At 44.6% G+C, this 20947-nt stretch overlaps 1 protein-coding gene across 2 annotated transcripts in view; it reads right to left on the bottom strand.

The window, feature by feature from the left end:
- Positions 1–2339: 2339 nt before the first annotated feature.
- The window catches only part of LOC117059932 (reticulon-1-A), a 29713-nt gene continuing 11105 nt past the window's right edge, over positions 2340–20947 (bottom strand). Inside the window, exons 2-7 of one of the 2 annotated variants that reach the window (XM_033172011.1) lie at positions 13561–13768; positions 11406–11541; positions 8869–8938; positions 7415–7461; positions 4973–5031; positions 2340–3509 (exon numbers count right to left, since the gene is read on the bottom strand). In XM_033172011.1, coding sequence (XP_033027902.1) covers positions 3467–3509; positions 4973–5031; positions 7415–7461; positions 8869–8938; positions 11406–11541; positions 13561–13768 — 563 coding nt within the window. In that variant the 3' untranslated portion in view covers positions 2340–3466. Of the gene's footprint in view, positions 3510–4972; positions 5032–7414; positions 7462–8868; positions 8939–11405; positions 11545–13560; positions 13769–20947 lie in introns of both variants that reach the window. The other variant, XM_033171925.1, reaches the window with a different exon arrangement.

Genomic DNA, 20947 nt, shown 5'->3' on the forward strand with positions numbered 1-20947 from the left:
ACACCTCCCCACCCCCTGCTTCTTGATGTAAATTAGCCATCTGGAAATCCTGCGGTATGTGTTTTGTACAGCTCATCCTGGGGCAGAAAAGAAACATGTTTTCAAGTGACACCGTGACTGCATTCATATCTACAACAAAGATATAAAGCACACGGCTTCCCTCAAAGAATTCTGAAGACTGCAATATGTTAAGGGTGCTGGGAATTGTAACCATTTTCAAACCACCATTGTCCCTGTCCAAAAAAAAAATCTTATATGTATCTTCAGCATTGAACACATCTGGAGATGGAGAAACTAGGCAGCCAAGCCAAGTATGGATTGATCTCCAGTGAGGCATGCAGAGAATATACCTTTACCTATTCTTAGTGGGCCCAAAATAATCTGTCTCTTTGCTTCCAGGAGTTCAAGATACCAAAATTGCTCCCTACTTGAGTGTGTTGGCTGGTTTCCATTGGGACTGGTATGGCAGAAGACAGGGAAACCAACGGGAGGTGGAGACAAGAGCCATTGAGAGCGGTGACACCTGATTCTAATCCCCCATCAGCACCATTCTCCCCCCTGTTAATTCTTCAAGGGAAACCCAGCCAAGGCCACCATATGGACTGCATTGTAATTTAAAAGGCAGGTGTACAGAGGCTGGTTGAGGGCAGATTGAGGTTGTTGGAGCGGTTCTCCATTTTTCCTAATGGACCAGCCTCCCCTGTTACTTGCCACTCTTTCCGTCGGAGCGAGATCCTTACTACAAACTGTACAAACTATTCAGAAACAAATGCTCCTAAATGTGGGGAAAGCTTGAATCAGGGCAAGATCATTTTTTGGTATTGGGGGAATGCATTCAGAAGAGGAAGTAGGTAGATCAAGCATAGGCAAATTCGGCTCTCCGTATGTTTTTCACCTACAACTCCCACGATCCCTAGCTAGCAGGACCAGTAGTCAGGGATGATGGGAATTGTAGTCCCAAAACATCTGGAGGGCCGAGTTTGCCTATGCCTGAGGTAGATGTTCAGTCTGCTGGCAAAGCTCTAGGGATAAATCAGGCCATGTTTGGCACTGGATTAGATACAGGAGAGGAGCCGTATAAATGTTCCACTGTGAGAAGAGCCTCAACAAATGTAATACTTTCCTCAGAATCTCCTGGTTCCTTCTGCTCCATTTCCAGTCTTCTCTGTACTTAAAAGTACCATTACGTTGCCACTTCATTGCAGCCAAAAAACCTCCAGAACTATTTGGCTATTAAGCCATGCAGCATGTACAATGTTTCCAGGGAATTTAAAGGTAGTGACTGCAGGTACGATCCTGGAGTCCAAGATCGTTTTGAAACAGGCTGTCGGGGGATTAGAAGCAAAAGCATAGTGAGTTCCTAGGACTCTGGGAGCCTGCACCGATTCTGCCTTGAGTACTCTCATGGATTGCCTTTGCACATAACGCTAAACCATGGTTTGGTCAGAGATACAAAAGTGAGCCTCCATGAGCAAGCCCTCAGCTTGTGCACTGCCTTCTCCTTGTGTGCAGGACTTCAGCTGAGTTTAGTTTGATTTTAAATAATCTTGGCACAGTGCTACGTATTAGTCAGGTGCAACAGTGGTCAGTTGCTAAGCAAGTCAACTGCAAACCATGGTTTAACTAACCACTGCTTGTTTTAAACCAGGATCCCTGGTTCTACTTCATGCTGAGATTTTTTGAAAAGCAGAATTAAACCTGGCAGAAGCCTGCGTCTTGACCGCATAGGAGGGGGAGAAATGGAGCACACGAGCCAGAGGCTTTGCTCAAACTCATAGAGGCTCATCTCTGGAGCACTAAACCACAGTTTAGCAATTCATGCAAACCAGGCCACTATTTATGGTAGTTGCTGGCACTGTTTATAATTTCCCTACCACTGCTTCCTATACAACAAAAAGCTGATTTTTTCTGAAAGATATTATCCAGTCCCAATGCTGCCAAGATGATCTTACAACCTGCTGAGGCTATTGAAGAACCATTTCTCAGAGACAACCTAAGCAGTGTAAGTAGCAGTGATGTGCAATGGAAGGCATTGCTGCAGAGTCATATCATTATGAGGACCTTTTGCTACATACGCAGTATGAAACTATGATGATAGCTGTGATTAAAATGGCAAAGAGGACCTCTTTTTTTAACATTTAGTAACATTTATTTCTGCATTCGGTATCAAGTACATAAGTGCAAATATTCAGAGTCCATAATTAAGTCCTACAGAGAACGTCATACAAATTTGTGATACATGTTACAAGCCGGAAGTCTTCAATTCCCATACATGTTGACCAGCCTGTTGATCCCTTAAGAACAAAAAAAAAGTACTGGGTGGGTTGGTTTTTGCTTGATTTTTTTTTCCTTTTAGAGAGTTATACAAAACGGCTTATACCACATCATTACCGGTTTCTCTTTCGTTTTCCATTACTTGTGCTGGAAAAAAAACAACAACACTTAAGGACGTCTGTCTACGATTCTAGATAGTTAGTAAAGATAACTCCCAACCAGCAAACCCAGTGGACACAGAAGCAAAACAGCATCAGTGCACTAAGCAGGAAAGCCCTAGCGACATGTAACATTAAAAGTTATCGAAGCAATGCCAATAGGAGGAAGAAGAGGAAGAAGTAAGAGAAGCACTAGGAAATAAAAAATAGAAAGTTCAATAGTATTTTTAGGCTCTCACCATCATGCACTTGAGAAGCAACACAAGAACCACACTTAGAACACTTTTTCTCTTTACTATACTTTAGTGCTTGACAAACGTGATTGCAAATAGTCTAAGAGAGTACAGAAACAGCAGGAGAGGAGAAAAAAAAAACAGCTGCTTCGTTGTTTCACATCTCTGAGATCATGGTGTTTGAAAGAGAGAAGGGTGAAGGCAGATGTACCATGTTTAGAGCGGAGGAGCACTCCGGCGGGCACCTCGGCTGCATTCAGTCCAAACGTCCCTTTCCTTTCCAGGGTCGAGCTCTGGGGGGAAACAGTTCTGCAATTCTGAAGCGGGAGCTGGCTGTGTGCAGTGCCGATTGGCTGGCTCCCTATGATGTCACCCAGACACTCGTCCCTCCCTATCCCCGGAGTACTTCTGCACTTAAAAAACAAAACAAAAACCAAAAGTGCCTGAAAATTCAAGTGAAGTTCTCATTTTTATTTTTAAAAATAAAAAAGCTGGACACCCAACCTGAAGCAACAGGGGCTCGGGGAGGAGATTCAGACAGCCGGCTGAACCAGTGTTCAATTCACTCGTATGTGTGCCTGCCATTTTAGTTGTGATGAAGCCAGAAGGAAATTAGGCTCACACTGCAGCTGGGGGACACTCTGTAAGCAATCTTTCTATTTTACGTCTGCCTTCACCCAGAGAGAGAGAGAAAGAGAGAGACGAATAATAAATTATAAGTAAAAAGTAAGAACAGAGCTGTTTTCATCCCAGACTCCCTCATCATTCACGCCTGTAGGTGAGGAATTCTTGCTGCTGTTTCTACTCAGCCTTCCTCTTTGCGCCTGGGATTTTTGCTTGGATCCTAGAGATGAAAAGGAGAGATTAAAAAAGAGAGAATTAAACGCTGGTTCAGACAAGCCGTTCCACAGCGTGTTTCATTTTCTCTGCTAGACAGCGCTCATATGGTACAGCTCCTTTCACTTAGAAACATTTTCAGCTAGGCTGCGCTCACGGCATGAAAAGAGGCAGTCTCTTTTTCTATCTTCCTTCCTATTGAACCTAATTTGTACACCGATTAATTGCAGGAACCTCTCAGTGGTTTGCGTAAAACATAATAGGTGATTTAAAGTTATTAATAAAAGTCAGAAGTTAAAAAGAAGTTGACTGAAAATATTTAAATACAAATAAAAGCAGCAGTTAAAATATCCCCCCCTCTCCCCCTACACACACAAATGTGCATGTCAACTTTGCATACTTGGGTAGGCTTGCCTAAACAAAAACACTATTGCCAGGTGCCAAAAATAGGACAGTGGTTTGCCTGATTAAATCTCTGAAAGCCCCTCACCGCACGCCCAGTGAAAAGCTCTGCAGTGATTTGGAGAGAACAGATCAGGGCATGAAAAAGCTAAGCGAGTATGTGTTTGGCTAGGACTGGAATTCACATTAATCACATGAAGAGGAAGAAGAGAAGAAGAAGAAGTTTGGATTTGATATCCTGCTTTATCACTACCTGAAGGAGTCTCAAAGCGGCTAACATTCTCCTTTCCCTTCCTCCCCCACAACAAACACTCTGTGAGGTGAATGGGGCTGAGAGACTTCAGAGAAGTGTGACTAGCCCAAGGTCACCCAGCAGCTGCATGTGGAGGAGAGGGGAAGCGAACCCAGTTCACCAGATTACAAGTCTACCGCTCCTAACCACTACCCCACACTGGCTCTCAGGAGTCTTATTCTGCCTTTTAAAAATTCTGACAGGCCCATTTCAAAAAAAGCTGCCTTGATAGGCAGGGAAAGAGGCTCAATGCAGGATTTGCAATGCAGGATCATAAAGGAGAGGAACCCTTTTTTCATAGCTGATATACAGTAAATAAATTATTATTGTTAATATTATTTCAATTTCTTACCCTGCCCTTCATCGTAAGGTCCCAGGGCAGGTTACAACAACATAAAGAAAGGTAATATTAAAATCAGTTAAAACAATTTACACCAGAAGAATTGGGGTTTGTATTTGTGTGAGAGGTTTCAAAGACCAGGGTAAAAGAGATATGTCTTCAGAATGCTGCAAAAGCTGTACAATGAAGGTGCCAGACAGACCATGGCAGGGCGAGAATTCCACAGCTTAGGGGCTGGCCTGGCAAATCCCATTTCCCTTTGTAAGATTCTGCCACCTGGAAAATATATAACCGTGAGGGGTAAAATTGGAGAGGCGAGCTGCAGGCTGTTTGGACACCCCGGAGGGAAGGTTTGACCCTTCTGCCCTGAACCATCCCTACTGTATAGTTGTCAGTAACTTGACCCTCTAGGAAAACATTGCGTTAGGTGACTCACTTCGCCACGACGGTATTTATGTGGGTCCTCCCAAGCCCCAAGTATTGGTCAATCTGTGCCTGAAAAGAGAGGAGGATGAGGGAGAGAAATCAGTGAGGCATCAATGTGGAAGAATCACAGAAGAGTTGGAGGGGACTCTTGAGGATCATCTAGTCCAACCCCCTGCAATGCAGGAATCTTTCGCCCAACGTGGGGCTCGAATCCATGACCCTGGGATTAAGAGAATAATCTATACATTTGACAGAGGTGTTCTCCAGAGCTGATGAAGCTAAATCATCATCATTTCGTTATTTATACGCCACTCATCTGGCTGGGTTTCCCCGGCCACTCTGAGCGGCTTACAGCTCTCAACAAACACACACTTTGGTCATAATCCCCGAGTGAAAAATTCTTCCTTACTTTATAGTAATATTGCACATTTGCCCACAGTCCATGTTGTAATAATTTGTGTGCAATTGGGGACAAAATAATTAGTTTAAAAATAAGGGGAACCGGGGGGGGGGGGAATGACAACTTCCCCACTGCCAAGAATAACTTCTCCCTGAGACCTATAGATTGCATTAGGAAAAACAGAGCCAAGTGTGCTAAGTGGCTCTCAAGGTTGTGGGACAGAGGAGGCCAGGATCTGGTGCTGGAAAACTGCAACGAAACCTGTTAAACCGTTTCCCCAAGCTTGGGGAGCGAGGCATTTGGGCTCCACTTCAGACAGCAAAATGTCTTTAGCCTTTATAGATTATGCAAATTATATATATATATATATATATATATATATATATATATATATATATATATATATATGAAAGAAACCCACACCAAATGGCTAGCAGCCAACACTTTCTCCAAACTATCTGCATTACTCACCAGTGCAACTCATCGCTTCCCTATCTTTGCAAAACAGATTTTTTGTTTTGTAAAAAAAAAAAGATCTAGAAAAGCCCCAAGTGTGTATTCAAAATAAAGAATACAGACTGAGAAGTAAAGAGAAATTATCTATCCATCTATCTATCATTCATCTATTTATCTATCTATCAATCATCTCTCTATCTGTCTGTCTATCATCTCTCTATCTGCACAATGGATTCGGAGAGCTGCATGCAACAATCATTAGTTTGAGGCCACTTTGCACATGATAGCCACCATATGGAGACCCTTCTGAATCACTCCACGGAGTGGGTGTTGCTTCATGGTGAGCTATTCATGTCCAGCATGCAAACCAGGCAGTTTAACTTTTCTCCATCCCGCCCACCACAAAGTACTGGAAAAGGGAAATATGTAAGGGAGAGAACAAAACTACCTGAACCCCGAGAGTGAGCTCCAGCACGCAAACAGCTTCCACACATGAACAGCCGCAACGTGGAAGGGTTCACTGAATCGGCTTTCACTTGGTGGCCCCTGACATGTACACTGCCCCATGGTTTCTCATTGATCAAACCTTCAGCCATCTACAGAACGGGCCTGATGGCTGCTCCAGGCCCCCAGCCTTCTGCCACAGCCCTGCTGCATACAGCTCCACCAGCAGAGTTAATTAGGATTGCACCCTAAAATGGAAACCCAGGGCTGGATCAAGACCTTTAGAGGCCCTAAGCACTTAAAATATTTCCATAGGATCATAGAATTGTAGAGCTGGAAGGGATTCTTGGGGATCTTCTAGTCCATCCATATGCAACCTTGGCGGTATCAGTACCATGCTCTAACCAACTGAGCTATCCATGTTTTGGTGCCCCCATATAGATCTAATTCAAAATACAAACAATAATAAGCTGCAAAATAACTTTTTATTCTTTGCAATGAAACGAAACCTACAATAAGATGGGAGATAACGTTTATTTTCGTAAGCTTCTACTTTATTCCACGCTACGAACAAGTTAATTACTAGCTTACAGCTGAATCTTGTGCTTTCATGCTTTAATTAATATAGACACAGAATTTTGTCTCAGAATTTGTAAACTTTAAAGTGGAGTTGCTGATCCATGGAGAATCCGGCAATGGAAAATTTCTTTGTTGCCCCCCTTCTCCTGATGCCCTAAGCAGGTGCTTATTTTGCTTAATGGTTAATCCAGCCCTGTGATAACTCTTGGGAAATTGTTCCGTTCATTTCTTGTCTCTAATCAAATTAATTTTATAGGTGTTTGAGGCACAATAGGAAACTGAAAAACTTGTTTGTCAGCAGATATACTAGATACGTGCATATTGCTTAATGTGTTCCATCACACCACCAGCTCTCTGAAAAAGCTGCCCACCACAGCTTCCTTCATGGTGGCTGAAAGGTCTCCAAGAAACTACACAATCTCAACTGTTCGTGAACCCCATGGCCGTTGGGTTAAAAGACTACTGCCACTCAACATTTCTTTAACAACTGCCTGATTCCTCTTTTGGAGGTCAACGTCCCTTACTGGACTTCATGGATTAAGGAAACAGCTGCAAAATGGGCCTTCTACGTACCTGGTACTTGTCGTATACGACAGGTAGAGTAAACATTGAGACCACAGCTAGAGAGAAGGGAAAAGAAAGAGCATTACATTCCCAGAGTTAATAGTCTTTTTTCCTTCTTCTTTTGCAAAACATTTGTATTAAATAAAGCTTTCCAATCACTGCTACATTTCTCAGGGAGACCCTGGAATAGGAACAAAAGTTTAGGAAGGCTTGTCATCTTTATGGCTGCAAGTCTTTCTCGTGCCTAGAGCTTACTGTGAATTGTGTTCCCGATTGAAAGAAGAGGCAGAAGAAGTGAATAATAAATCTCAATTCAGGAGGGAATGTGAAGAGCAAGAAGAAAGAGAAAGAGAAAGAGAGAGAGAGAGAGAGAGAGAACAAGAACAAATTTATTCAGGCAATTTGCTTTCTGTGTTAAACCTACATGCAAACAGGAGGAACAGAGATGAGAGTGCTAAGTTCCACCACACCCATCACCCTCCAACTAAAGGTCTAAAGGTCTAAAGTAGGAAGCCTCCTTTCCACATCAAAGCTCCTCGCCTGATTGAGAACCTGTTACACAGGTAGGGTTTTGCACATGAGCATGCTAGAGGCAAAGGACAAAATGGGTGTGAGCCAGAGCGCCCACTTTCCACAAGGTGGCACTTGGGCTGGTTCTTACAATAACTGAGATACTCCATCTCAATAGTTGGAAAAAAGGATCAGACTATATATCTGTACAGGCCAGTCAGGGTGGCATGCTGGAGCGGCAACACTTACCAGACCTCCCAACAGCCGTGCCACTGATGCTTACTGGGATTGGGAGGGGCGAAGCAGCAGGGAGGTTGGCATGGTGCAAGCACAGTGGCATAGTTTTCTGAATGAGAACTTAAATAGTCTTTATAGGACTACCAGTGAAGAAGTTACAATAGGTCTCGTTCACACAACACTAATCCATGGTTTACTGGAGTGTGCTTTAGTAAACCATGGCTTAGCATTATGTGCAAATCCTGCCCAATGGCTAAACTCTGGTTTGATTACAAATTAAACCATAATTTGAAGTCATGGTTGTTGTTGTCTTATTTTACCAACCTTGGTTTAACTATTATGTGTGAACCCAGCTTTGTTTGGCTATCCCCCCCAAGCTACAAAGACATAACGCCAGAGCAGCTTGAAAACAAAACAAGCTTTGGGGAAACAAGCTGTGGTTTGTTTGATCATCTTTGAGAGAGCTTATGGTTAACTCATGGTTTGTTTGTTTTTGAAATGGATTAAACAAACCATTCTGTGCAAACCAGGCCAGCAGGAATAGTCTTGAAAGTAACATGATAGGTCAAATCAAAGTTTGCTAGGAAAGGAGGCAGGAAACAATTGACACTGTAAGGAGAACATATTTCAATGGAGTTGATGAAGCTGTTTTGTCCCAAGAGATACTGCTGCCTAATTTTAAGAAAAGATATCTTAAAATAAATGATTGACCTTACCCATTATCAGAAGAGTTAGGCCATTGAAGAGGGCTCCAACGTAAGTCAATAGCCACATTAGTACTGCAAACTAAATGGGAAAGACAGTAATTACATCTCCCACAAGCACACTATACTGACAATAGAAAAGTGAGAGCAGATCCAACACACATTTAAAGCACCTAACTTACCCGAAGAATCCTGGGAACTGTAGTTTTCCTTTGCATAGCTGTGTTTCCAAGCATCCTTAGTAAACTACAGTTCCCAGGCTTCTTTGGAGGAAGTGAGGTACTTTAAATGCACACTTAATGTGCTTTAAATGTATGGTACAGAAAACTTTGGAAAACTTAGCTTTATTATTTCAGTTTCCTGATCATTAGCCCCCTAGGTTTATTTAGCTAAATCTGGGCTAAAATGTCATATTATATTACACAACTAAGAGTGAATTGTGGAAAATAAGCAAATATATGACTATCATTTATTTGTACAGGCTGCAGAACTGAGTTTCCACTTGGCACAGAACTGGGCTTTCTCTTAATGCAAAACATGTCTTTTTAAAAAAACCAACCCTTTTATTATAAGAAACAAATAATATTCCTCATTACATACACAGCATAAACACAACTAAACAATACAGTGGTACCTCTGGTTACGTACTTAATTCATTCCGGAGGTCCGTTCTTAACCTGAAACTGTTCTTAACCTGAAGAAACCCCTTTAGCTAATGGGGCTCTTGCTGTCGCTGCGCCGCCAGAGCACGATTTCTGTTCTTATCCTGAAGCAAAGCTCTTAACCTGAAGCATTATTTCTGGGTTAGCGGAGTCTGTAACCTGAAGCGTATGTAACCTGAAGCATATATAACCCGAGGTACCACTGTATAGACGTACATAACAGTGTGTGATAACATCAAATCCGAAAGGCAGATGAGGAGTAGGATTTCTATGTTCTATGTTTGTGTTTCTTTGATATTTAGGTCATTTTGGGGACTACCCTTAAAACAAAAAACCCAAAGTGCTGTTACAAATTTGAATGCATATTTTATGAGTTCCATATCTGCATATCCCTGACTGGGATGTGTGTCTCACCATCTCCCTCAGAACATTTTTAAAAAAAAAAAAAAAAAACCCAAAACAAACCCAACCAAACCGCAGACTGCATGCAGCTGTTATCTATACTATCTTTGTCTCAATTAACCGATTTACGGAGGCCCCTTTCCCATGGATTACTTTTAATTCTACACTGCCTTGGAAGAAATCAATAAGTAATTAACTCACATGGGCACATTCCCAAAATACATGTGTGCAATGCACTCAGGGTTTTAAAGCATCCCTTACTCCACTGCTAACAGGCCTATTCCAGCCCTTAGGGCAGGAACGAGGGACAGTCTACAATGGCCTCCTACTTCTGAATCAAAATATGTGTGTTAATCTTAGATCAGGTCTCTAAACCAGTGTTCTTCAGCTTGAGTCTCCACATCACCTCCCAGGACCTTGACGACTGGCCAAGCTTGCCGGGGATGATGGGAGTTTTAGCCCAACGACACCCTCTGTTGCTCAGCAACATGCAGGACTCTCCTCCAGTGCAGTGTCAGAGGGGGAGAAGAGCCAGCAGAACTTGGACTGTCCTGCTGCTGGGTAGCAAAGGAAACCTCTGACTCCTCTCTCTGAGTCTGTGCTCACACTGTGACGCTCAGTCTCTAAGCCTGTCCTGGGAGGGCCTCCTTCTCCTGACCCCTTCCCCTTGTTCGCTCAAACCCCCTGCTTCCACCTCCCAGTTCGTCCCTTCTGCAGACTGCTCTTCAGTGTCCCACCACTAGGATCCAAGATCTAAGTCATCTTCTTCTGTGCTCTCCCTGGGGGGCTCTTGGGTGGGCGGCACCCACCACTCTTCCTCATCCAGCCAGTCCCTGATATCTGGCTTGGCCAAAGCAGCCTCACGGGCCAGATGGCGAGGCCTGGTGTGCTTCATTACACAAGGAAAGCCTGCTGGATCAACCCAGGGGCCCATCTAGTCCGGCATTCTGTTCTCACAGTAGCCAAGAGGAAGAAGAGTTTGGATTTGATATCCTGCTTTATCACTACCCGAAGGAGTCTCAAAGCGGCTAACATTCTCCTTTCCCTTCCTCCCCCACAACAAACACTCTGTGAGGTGAGTGGGGCTGAGAGACTTCAGAGAAGTGGGACTAGCCCAAGGTCACCCAGCAGCTGCATGTGGAGGAGCGGAGACGCGAACCCGGTTCACCAGATTACGAGGCTACCGCTCTTAACCACTACACCACACTGGCTCTCGGTGGGAGGTTCCCACCCCAGGAGCAGTAAATTCCGTATGTGAATTATGTCTTGCACAAAGGAGTTATTTTGCCTGCTCTGAACTGATCCATTTCATTGGGTGACCCTGTGTTCTGGTGTCATGAGAGAAGGAATAATAAAATCAGCGCTGCTCTCTCCATTCCGTTTGTAATAGCAGGACTCTCCCTTTTGAAAGCCTCCCAAGCCATTGATCTGGAAACCCAGAGGACCCAAGTTTGGCTCGCCTCTAGGTTTTTGCCGTCCACATACTTTTAAGGAATCCACCAGGTCCTGGACCAGGAAAAGCCGCCTGAGTTCTTTGACTGTGCTGTTCACGTACGACTGGAGGCAATCTGTGTATTTCTGAATCTGGTCCTGGGAGAGCGACATTTCCATTTCCAAGTAGCTTCTGTCGAAAAAGCGTAACTCAGATCATGAAAACACCAGTGTTAATGCCAAGGAGTTCCCCCCACTGGGTTCTTCTCCCCCCCCCCTTCCTTGCATATCTTTGGACTGCAGACAGAAACATGAAGACTATAGGGGGAACATGCAGACCATAATATGGCTTTCTCCTAGAGGTGGAGAATTTTGTCCATTTCAATTTATTTCAGTTTCTCACTTTTCCAATCTTCAGTTCAACACATTTCCACATAAGTAATTTTCCAACATCTTACTGGACGTTTCTCCTAAGGTACACAATTTTGCCTAACTTGCATGTTTTAAAAAGTTATTTGTTTATTTCATTAAATTAATTTTTTTAAAAAAACCCTTCAAAGCGGTTTACAAAAAGATTAAACAATGAAGAAAAAATTACTGCCCTACTTCAAAACATAACATTAACATACTAAATACGTTTGTGCAGTTTTTCCTAACGGTGAAAATAACAGAGAATGCATTCTAATATATATACATTTGTATGCAGACTTTCCCCTAATATATGAATTTTTTGCATACATTTCTGGCTGGGGAAATGCACTGCAAAATTTGGATAACAATTTATGAAGGAAATCTTGTGTTTTGGTTTGCAAACTGTTTTGAGAACTGCAAATCTGCCACAACCTGAAGTTGCGCCCATGCCCCACCTCCCACGGGACCCAATTCACTGCCTCACTGTTCCTCCAGACCAAAAGCCTATTGTCTTGTGCTCTCCAACTGCCAGAACCTACCCACAGTGGGTGGCGCTGTGGTCTAAACCACTGAGCCTCTTGGGCTTGCCAATCAGAAGGTCGGCGGTTTGAATCCGCGCAATGGGGTGGGCTCCCTCCCGTTGCTCTGTCCTAGCTTTTGCCAACCTAGCAGTTCGAAAGCATGCCAGTGCAAGTAGACAGTTACCACTGCAGCAGGAAGGCAGACAGTGTTTCTGTGCACTCTGGCACTCATCACGGTGTCCCGTTGCATCAGAAGCGGTGCAACATGACCGGAAAGCTGTCTGTGCGGACAAACACCGGCTCCCTCGGCCTGAAAGCGAGATGAGCGCTGCAACCCCATAGTCGTCTTTGGACTTAACTGTCCAGGGGTCCTTTACCTTACCTTTACCTTTACCCACAGCCTTTCTATAAACTCTAATGATGCATTTCCTGATCCTTTCTGGTCTCTCAGATCCCTGATACACTACCGTCCTCCGAACACCACCCCTCAGCCCTTTCCTATCTGGAGATTCCTGACCAGCCACTGTTGCTTCCTTGACAGAAGCACCTTGTCTGCTTGCCTCCCCAAGAGTTGGCTTTGAGAAACAGGAAGAGGACATTAAGCGGAGGGGAAAATGCAGGTAAGAAGGTGGAGATTGGGTCCATGGGGAGAAACAGCCTTGATAATTTCTCCAGTTGCTTGCATTGCTTAGTTGTCTATGCTACTATGCGTTTAGCACATGGCTAGGCAAACTAAGGCCCGGGGGCCAGATCCGGCCCAATCGCCTTCTAAATCAGGCCCGTGGACGGTTTGGAATCAGCGTGTTTCTACATGAGCAGAATGTGTCCGTTTATTTAAAATGCATCTCTGGGTTATTTGCTGGGCCTGCCTGGTGTTTTTACATGAGTAGAACGTGTGCTTTTATTTAAAATGCATCTCTGGGTTATTTGCGGGGCATAGGAATTTGTTCATCCCCCCCCCCAAAAAAATACAGTCCGGCCCCCCCACAAGGTCTGAGGGACAGTGGACCGGCCCCCTGCTGAAAAAGTTTGCTGACCCCTGGAGCAGATTCCACCACCCCCCTCCAAGAACCACTTGCTCACGAAATGACACAAGGCAAGCAGCCCCACAGGTGCAGGAGGCCAGCCTCAGGTATTCCTTCCCACCAGGCAGGTGGTGTCCAGACACCTGGATTTAGCAAGCAGGGAGTGGGGAAATCGCAGTGGCAATTTGTTGTTGCTGTTGTTGTTTTCCTGGCAAGATTAAGTGCCCTGGGTAATAATAGCAGAGCACTCACTTGAATGGGTGGCCTTCATCGGTTTTCTGCACAGCCTGTAGGACTGACTTGTAGATTCTGAAGCTGATGGTGGCCGAGAGAGCCGCTAGCGCCAGGTACGCAATCACGCTGACGACGCTGAACTGGGTCAGGGAGAAGAGCAGCAGCAGGACACTCCCAAACATGATGCCTGTCTGCTTGATGTCACGCCAGTATAACAGGTCCATAGCTGGGAAGAGAAAAAGGGGGGGGGGGAGAGAGGCAAATCATTAAAACCAGACTCTGGAAGGGTGACAACGAAGCCTCTGCCACTGCAAATACAAGAGTAATGAGCTCTTTGGCAAAGTTGCAACTGGAGTAAATAATTACTGTTGTGTGTAAACAGAGCCGAGCAGCCCAGCCTAGCATAGCCAGGCTGGCTAAGTCCATTGAAATTCATTCAGTGCAGTTGTACTGGTTGCCAAAATGCCTTTAACCCCTCCCACCAGATGTCAAAGAGAAAAACAACTACCAGACTTTTAGAAGACCTCTGAAGGCAGCCCTGTTTAGGGAAGCTTTTAATATTTAACAGACCATTGAATTTTAATATTTTGTTGGAAGCCGCCCAGAGTGGCTGGGGAAACCCAGCCAGATGGGCGGGGTATAAATAACGATTATTATTATTATTATTATTATTATTATTATTATTATTAAACCCAGGGGTTGGCAAGGTTTACCTCGCCTGGGCCAGTTCACTCCAGCAGAGATCCCTCCGTGGGCTCGATTGCATGCGCGCGTGAGTGTGTGTGCCCGCAATTTCCGGCGTCTGCAGAGACACGATTTTCACTATCTGCGCATGCACAGATGCGATTTACGGTGCCACAGAAGCACGTCCCTGCACCACAACACGCCAGTTTAGCGCAGCACAAGCGGGTGGCTCGGTTCGGGAGCGGCTAGTGGGCCGGTTAAACGACCCCCGTGGGCCACTTGTGGCCAATGGTTGCCTACCCGTTTTAACCCTCTGCCCTTATCGATAGGCTTAAGGTGCACCTGTTTTGCTGGGATCAGGTGGTTACTCTGATGAACTGGAGTGTTTCCAGCCACACTTGCCCTGGACAAGCGTCTCTATAGACAGGTATCCCCCCCACACACACACATTTACACTCGTTCTGCTTGTGCGCAACTGCATATACGGGCCACGCCGGGAAACAATTAAATCAATAGAATCATCATCAAGAGAACTGGCGAGTCCAAAGAGGACGTCTGTGAGAGTGGAGGAAGCCCCATAGAGACCTTTGTTTGGGCTGCTCAGCCTCCCTGTCTAGCAGCTGATGTGCGGGGTATCCTCCAGCCAGCCCCAGAACTTCAACTCTAGATATTTTGGTCTGAATTGAAAGAGAGAGCTGGAGAGCGGGGGAAATTAGGCATTTAGTGGCTTTTTAGAGGGTGCTCCCAACTTTCCTACACAAACTACTTCTCTCTGTTCAGGGAACAAGCCCTTGTGGAACACAAATTACCAGTGGGAATGTAACTCCCAAGATGCTTGGAGAACTGCTTCCACTATAGCCCTGTCCCTATCCTGTAAGCTTACGTCTAGTTAAGACTGCTCTTGGACAATATTGGAAACTTTTGCCGGGGGGGAGGGGGGCGCAACACGTCTTGCCATGGCTTTGCAGGGCTCATCACAAGCTGAGAGTTACAAAGTGCAGCCCTTCCCAGAATTTTCCCCAAGCTATTAAACACAAAATGGACATGTGAGTATCTGTCGAATGGGCTAACCCCTTTTGATCCACACAGACCCACAAGGTAGCATACATGAATCTCAGGTAACTATAAAATTATAAAATCTAATATATGCCCAAATCTCAGCATCTATAAAATGTTGTTGCTGCTGCTTTTGGAATTCGTATTACAGTGGTACATCTGGTTACGAACGGGATCTGTTCCAGAGCCCCATTCGTAACTTGAAAGGTCCGCAACCTGAAGTGCTGCATCTGCGCATGTGGGCGATGTGATTTGGCGCTTCTGCGCATGATGTCATTTTGCACATCTGCGCATGCGTGAACCGCCGAACCCGGAAGTAACCCGTTCCGATACTTCCGGGTTTGGCGCGTTCGTAACCCGTGACGAACGCAACACGCAGCGTTCGTAACCCGAGGTACGACTGTATTAATTTTAAAATGGAGCTATAAGAGAAAGATTTAAAAGCCCTAGCAATACAATAGTTTATTGTGAACCAATCTGTTGCAAATTAAATTAGAGCAACCCCTGCGGGTCTCGCCAGTGAATTCCACAATAAGAGGGCCACCACCAAACAACCCCTGCTCCTTGTAAGCCTCGGGTGGCAATTGAATAATGAGTTTACTTAGGAATTACTACTACTACTACTACTACTACTACTTATTTATATGCTGCCCATGTGACTGGGTTTCCCCAGCCACTCTGGGCGGCTTCCAGAAAATTATAAAACCACAGTAAAACATCACACATTTAAAATTTCTCAATGCAGGGCTACCTTCAGAGGTTTTCTAAAAGTCAGAGAGTTGTTTATTTCCTTGACATCTGATAGGAGGTCATTCCACAGGGAGGGCGCCGTCACCAAAAAGGCCCTGTGCCTGGTTCCCTGTAACTTCACTGCCAGAAGGCCCTCAGAGCTGGACCTCAGTGTCCAGGCTGAACAATGGGGGTGGAGAAGCTCTTTTGGGTATGGAATCATAGCACTGAAAGTGACCTCAAAGGTGAAGTAGTTCAGGGATATGGAAACTTTTTCAGTCTGGAGGCCCCTTCTAACTAACCTCCTGGGGGACCATATGGCTGCGGTGAGTGGAGCCACAGTCAAAGGGGGCAACATATGTAAATGTTACCTTTGTACAATTGGCTAGTTTCTACACACCTTCATATACCCACACAGAGTAGATTGGTTTCTACATACATAGACAAGCAAGAGTCCAAGGGCACATTCCAGCCAGACAAAAACATTTGGGGACACTGAGCAGTGTGGCTTGGTGAATTCTGATGACAGATGAAGAGTCCCAAAGAGCTGCATTCTTGGTCCAATGCAGGAAATCTACCACTCAGCTCACAAAAACATCTCAAATAGCCCAGCTTTTAAACAGCTGCCTACCCAGATGACACAGCAACGCATAGATCTTCCCACCACCCGCTGTCAGAATTTTTGCTTTGTGGCATTAATCCAATAATAATTGGCTAATTATATAATGATCCATTAGCATTTATTTTGACTCAGAAGCTCCCATTTGCCATCTTATCACAGACACTTCCCCCTTTCTTCTGAAGATGCCTCTCCCTCTTTGAAGCGGGGGGAACATGGTGCGCGTTTGTTTGAAGGAAGAGAAGAAAGGGGTGGCTGTTAATTCAGGTGCATCAGCAGAGATCCGACAAGGGATCAAAACCTGTGGCTGGGAGGTGTATGCACAGGAGATGTGAAGGAGAAGCTGCTGACATCATCTGCCAGCCAAATGAATGAATAATGAATAGCTTTTGTACGCCTCTAGCACCTATCCCCGTGTAGGACTGCAGAATTTCTTATTGATGCTGGCAATTTCTCAATGTAAGGAGTTTGTTGTCATCTACCTTCTTTAATTTTTTTTTGCCTTGCTTCATCTCCCTCTTTTATTTCCTTAGTGTCTGTGACTCAGGGAAGACCAGCGGCGCCTAGAACTCCCCAGAGACAATTTCCTAGTCTTATTAAAGCTCTTTTCATCTTCCCCTGAAATTCCTCAGAGGTTTGTCCATGGATGAAATGCCAAATTGGGTTTTCCTTTAGGCGAACGTGGCAAAATTCAGTGACAAACTCATGATGTGCTAGCTGCTGCTGCCACCCATGGAAAACCTGACTGGTCTCAAAGCAGTTCCTTCTTACTTCAAAATTTCTCAAATGTTTCACTCCAAATTTGTTTCGGATTTGAGTTCGGGTAAAACTTCCATGCTTTTGAATTATGGTGCTGGAGGAGACTCTTGAGAGTCCCATGGACTGCAAGAAGATCAAACCTATCCATTCTCAAAGAAATCAGCCCTGAGTGCTCACTGGAAGGACAGATCCTGAAGTTGAGGCTCCAGTACTTTGGCCACCTCATGAGAAGAGAAGACTCCCTGGAAAAGACCCTGATGTTGGGAAAGATGGAGGGCACAAGGAGAAGGGGACGACAGAGGATGAGATGGTTGGACAGTGTTCTCGAAGCTACTAACATGAGTTTGGCCAAACTGCGAGAGGCAGTGAAGGACAGGCATGCCTGGCGTGCTCTGGTCCATGGGGTCACGAAGAGTCGGACACGACTGAACGACTGAACAACAACAACAACAAAAACTTCCATGTCTAATCTAGTCAGAGTTCTATCATTAAATCCTTTGAGGCCAGGACCATACGGTCTTTACATGCTGATTCTTTTTTATTAAAAAAATGTATCTTTATTATTTAAAAATTGATACATTTATAAAACGAACAACATAACAAAGGAAATACCTCAAAGTTGAGTTTCCCCACAAACTAACAAACAATATACAACATTATACAACACCAACAAATAATAGCATATCTCACTTAACAAATGTGACCTATTCTTTATATTTTATACACCTTCCAGTAATAATAACAACTTCATAACATATGAAAATAAAAAATTGTTTAAAATGACTTCCAATTATTCTCACCATATTTTGATTAAGTCTTTACATGCCGAGTCTGTATTATTATTTACTGAATATATGCACTGCCCTATACCTGGGGGCCTCAGGGCGGTTCACAGAATAAAAACTCTGCAGAGCTGCAGAATTCAGCCGATTAATCCATTGGAAACATTTTGATGGACCAAAACCCTAAACAGTTAGCAGAATTTTAAAATGCACACATTTGTAAAAATAAAATAAAAATGCAGATAGAAAGCTTTTTATGTAGCTACTTCAGAAATATAAGAGGTGGCTTGTAAGGATAAACATGCACAGAGTGGCTGGGGAAACACAGCCAGATGGGTGGGGTATATGATGATGATGATGATGATGATGATGATGATGATGATGTCCCCACCCTGTCAATGCCACTCCTTTCTTCTCCACGCAGCATCCTTATTTTGTAAGCAACCTTTCCGCATTCACTCATTTGAATTGTGCTGAGCCCTGACCTGGCACCAGACACTGAGCCCTCCAAGGATGAACCAGAAACCCTGCAGCCTGAGGACCTTGCAGAGCAGGGTCCCCAGGAAGCACAGCTGGGGATCCGCTTAAGGGACCCTCTGGAGGGAGACCTACTGAAGATCACCTCGAGCTGTCAGGGGAAGGAGATGGGGCCACCCCCAGCCCTTAAGAATGCTAGTGCCGAAAGGTCCCGGTTGAAGAGACAGCTGCTTGTGCCTACAGACCTGGAGTCGTCGTGCAGCCGCTGGGAAATAAACATGCAACCATTGGAAATGCAACCTAGTTGCTCACTGGGATAGAGCATGAGACTCTTAATCTAAGGATTGTGAGTTTCGAGTGCCTTGTTGGGCAAAAGATTCCTTTGGGCAAAAGATGACCCTTGTGGTCCTTTCCAATTCTATGATTAAGCCGGAGACTTTTTTAAAAATCAAAGCTGAAAAGTGTGCTTTTGTGACCAACCTCTGCAGTCCCCAAGAGCTATCCAGGGTCCTGAATCTGAAGACAGACCTGCTCCCCATTACTCACTCTGTTGCCTACTGTTGGTTGTTTTCTGCTCTGAGCTGGTCCTTCAGATTGTTACCAACACCTTTGCTAGGAGGAGGTCTGCAGCTCACAGGGAAAACATGTGTCTTCCATGCAAAGGGTCCAAGGCATCACTGTGAGGACGGGATGCTGGATGAGATGGGCCACTGGTCTGTTCCAGTGAACTCTTCTTATGTTCATGCTGAGTATCTGGCATTCCTAAATGCAGCTGGGAAATACTCTTGTCTGAACCCCTAAAGATCTGCCACTTGTCAGGGCAGATGCTTCTGGTGTAGATCAACCACAGCCAGACGTATGCTGTTTGTTTCGGTTGGCTTTCAACCCAGCCAGGGGGAAGAGAGGCGGTGGGAAGCCCCGTTGCAGCAGCAGAAGTCCAGGCACGGCCTTCTAAGGGGAGTGAATTGCACCCACGGCGAGCCACTATGCAAGATCCACAGCTCCCCAGTGGATTTACGGTTCTTGCTTTCCTTAAGGCGGGGGGAAATCTCTGCTCAGGAGAAATAAATGAAAGCCTTTACTTATGGATGTAACCGTGACAGATAGGGATTCGTTTTTTTACAGCACTACTGGAAAACAAGGGGAAGGGCTGGATCAACAGGAGATTGATCCTGCACAAACAAGCAGATTCATCACCTGGAAAAAGCTGTAAACTAAGGGGTGGCGGCAGCTCTGAAGCCAAAACAGCTGCAGCTCAGTGTCGGAGATTCTTCTTTGTGTGCAGAAGGACCCTGGGTCAAATGCTGGCACCTCCAGGTGGGAATGCCCGCTGTCTGTAAACTTGGAAAGCTGCTGCCAGTCAGTGTAGACATTACTGGGCTAAATGGCCCAATGGTCTAACTCTGTATAAAGAGACTCCCTGTCTTCCAATGCAACAGTCTCTCGTCGCTCACTGTCCTGGCCATTATTCACCAGCAAAAGATGAGGCAATTTGAATTCACATCTGAAAACTGGCACAGATCACATTAAAAATGCCTCTTGTCTCATTTCCTTGATGCCAGGCAGCGTTTCTTTTCTGGAACCTTCTAACAATGTCTACTAACAAGTAAAAAAAAAAAAAACATTTTGCAAAACAAGTAATTTGAAGAGCATATTGCTGACAACACTGAAGCAAAGAATAAATAAAAAAATCTTTAAATAGCACCAGTCAAGGGGGTAGATGAAGTGTTAGGGCAGGGAAACTGCAGAGAAGCCATATGATTTCTTTGCATCAGTCTTTGATGCAGGAGATGTTGGGAGGAGAAAACTGCATGAACCTGATTCGCCCGCCCCGCCTTTCAGGAAGGCATTTGAAGAAGGGGGCCAAAATACGAAGTTCTAAGAGTAATTTACAAATTGCCCACTCACAAGTCATTGGGTCTGGACACCATAAACCAGAAATGTTTTTAAGAGCTCAGGTGTGAAATTATTTATTTCTGAGCTAGAATATGCAAGTAGTCACTTAGACCATTTTTAAAAAGAGAAACCTAAGAGGAGCCAGCAAATTACACACAGCATTTAAACTATCTTCTCTTGCACAGGAAATGAGTAGAAAGCAATACAGTGGTACCTCGACTTACGAATTACTCAACATAAGAATTTTTCGACTTACGAATGGACATCCGTTGGCGGTTTTAGATGGGGCTTACTCGACTTACGAATTTTTCTGAATTTTTCATTTCCAATGCATTCCTATGGGGAAATCGCTTTTTTCAACTTATGAATTTTTCGACCTACGAATGTGCATTCGGAACGGATT

Source organism: Lacerta agilis, chromosome 1 (genome assembly GCF_009819535.1).
Source record: "Lacerta agilis isolate rLacAgi1 chromosome 1, rLacAgi1.pri, whole genome shotgun sequence".
In the NCBI taxonomy this organism is placed as follows: Eukaryota; Metazoa; Chordata; class Lepidosauria; order Squamata; family Lacertidae; genus Lacerta; species Lacerta agilis.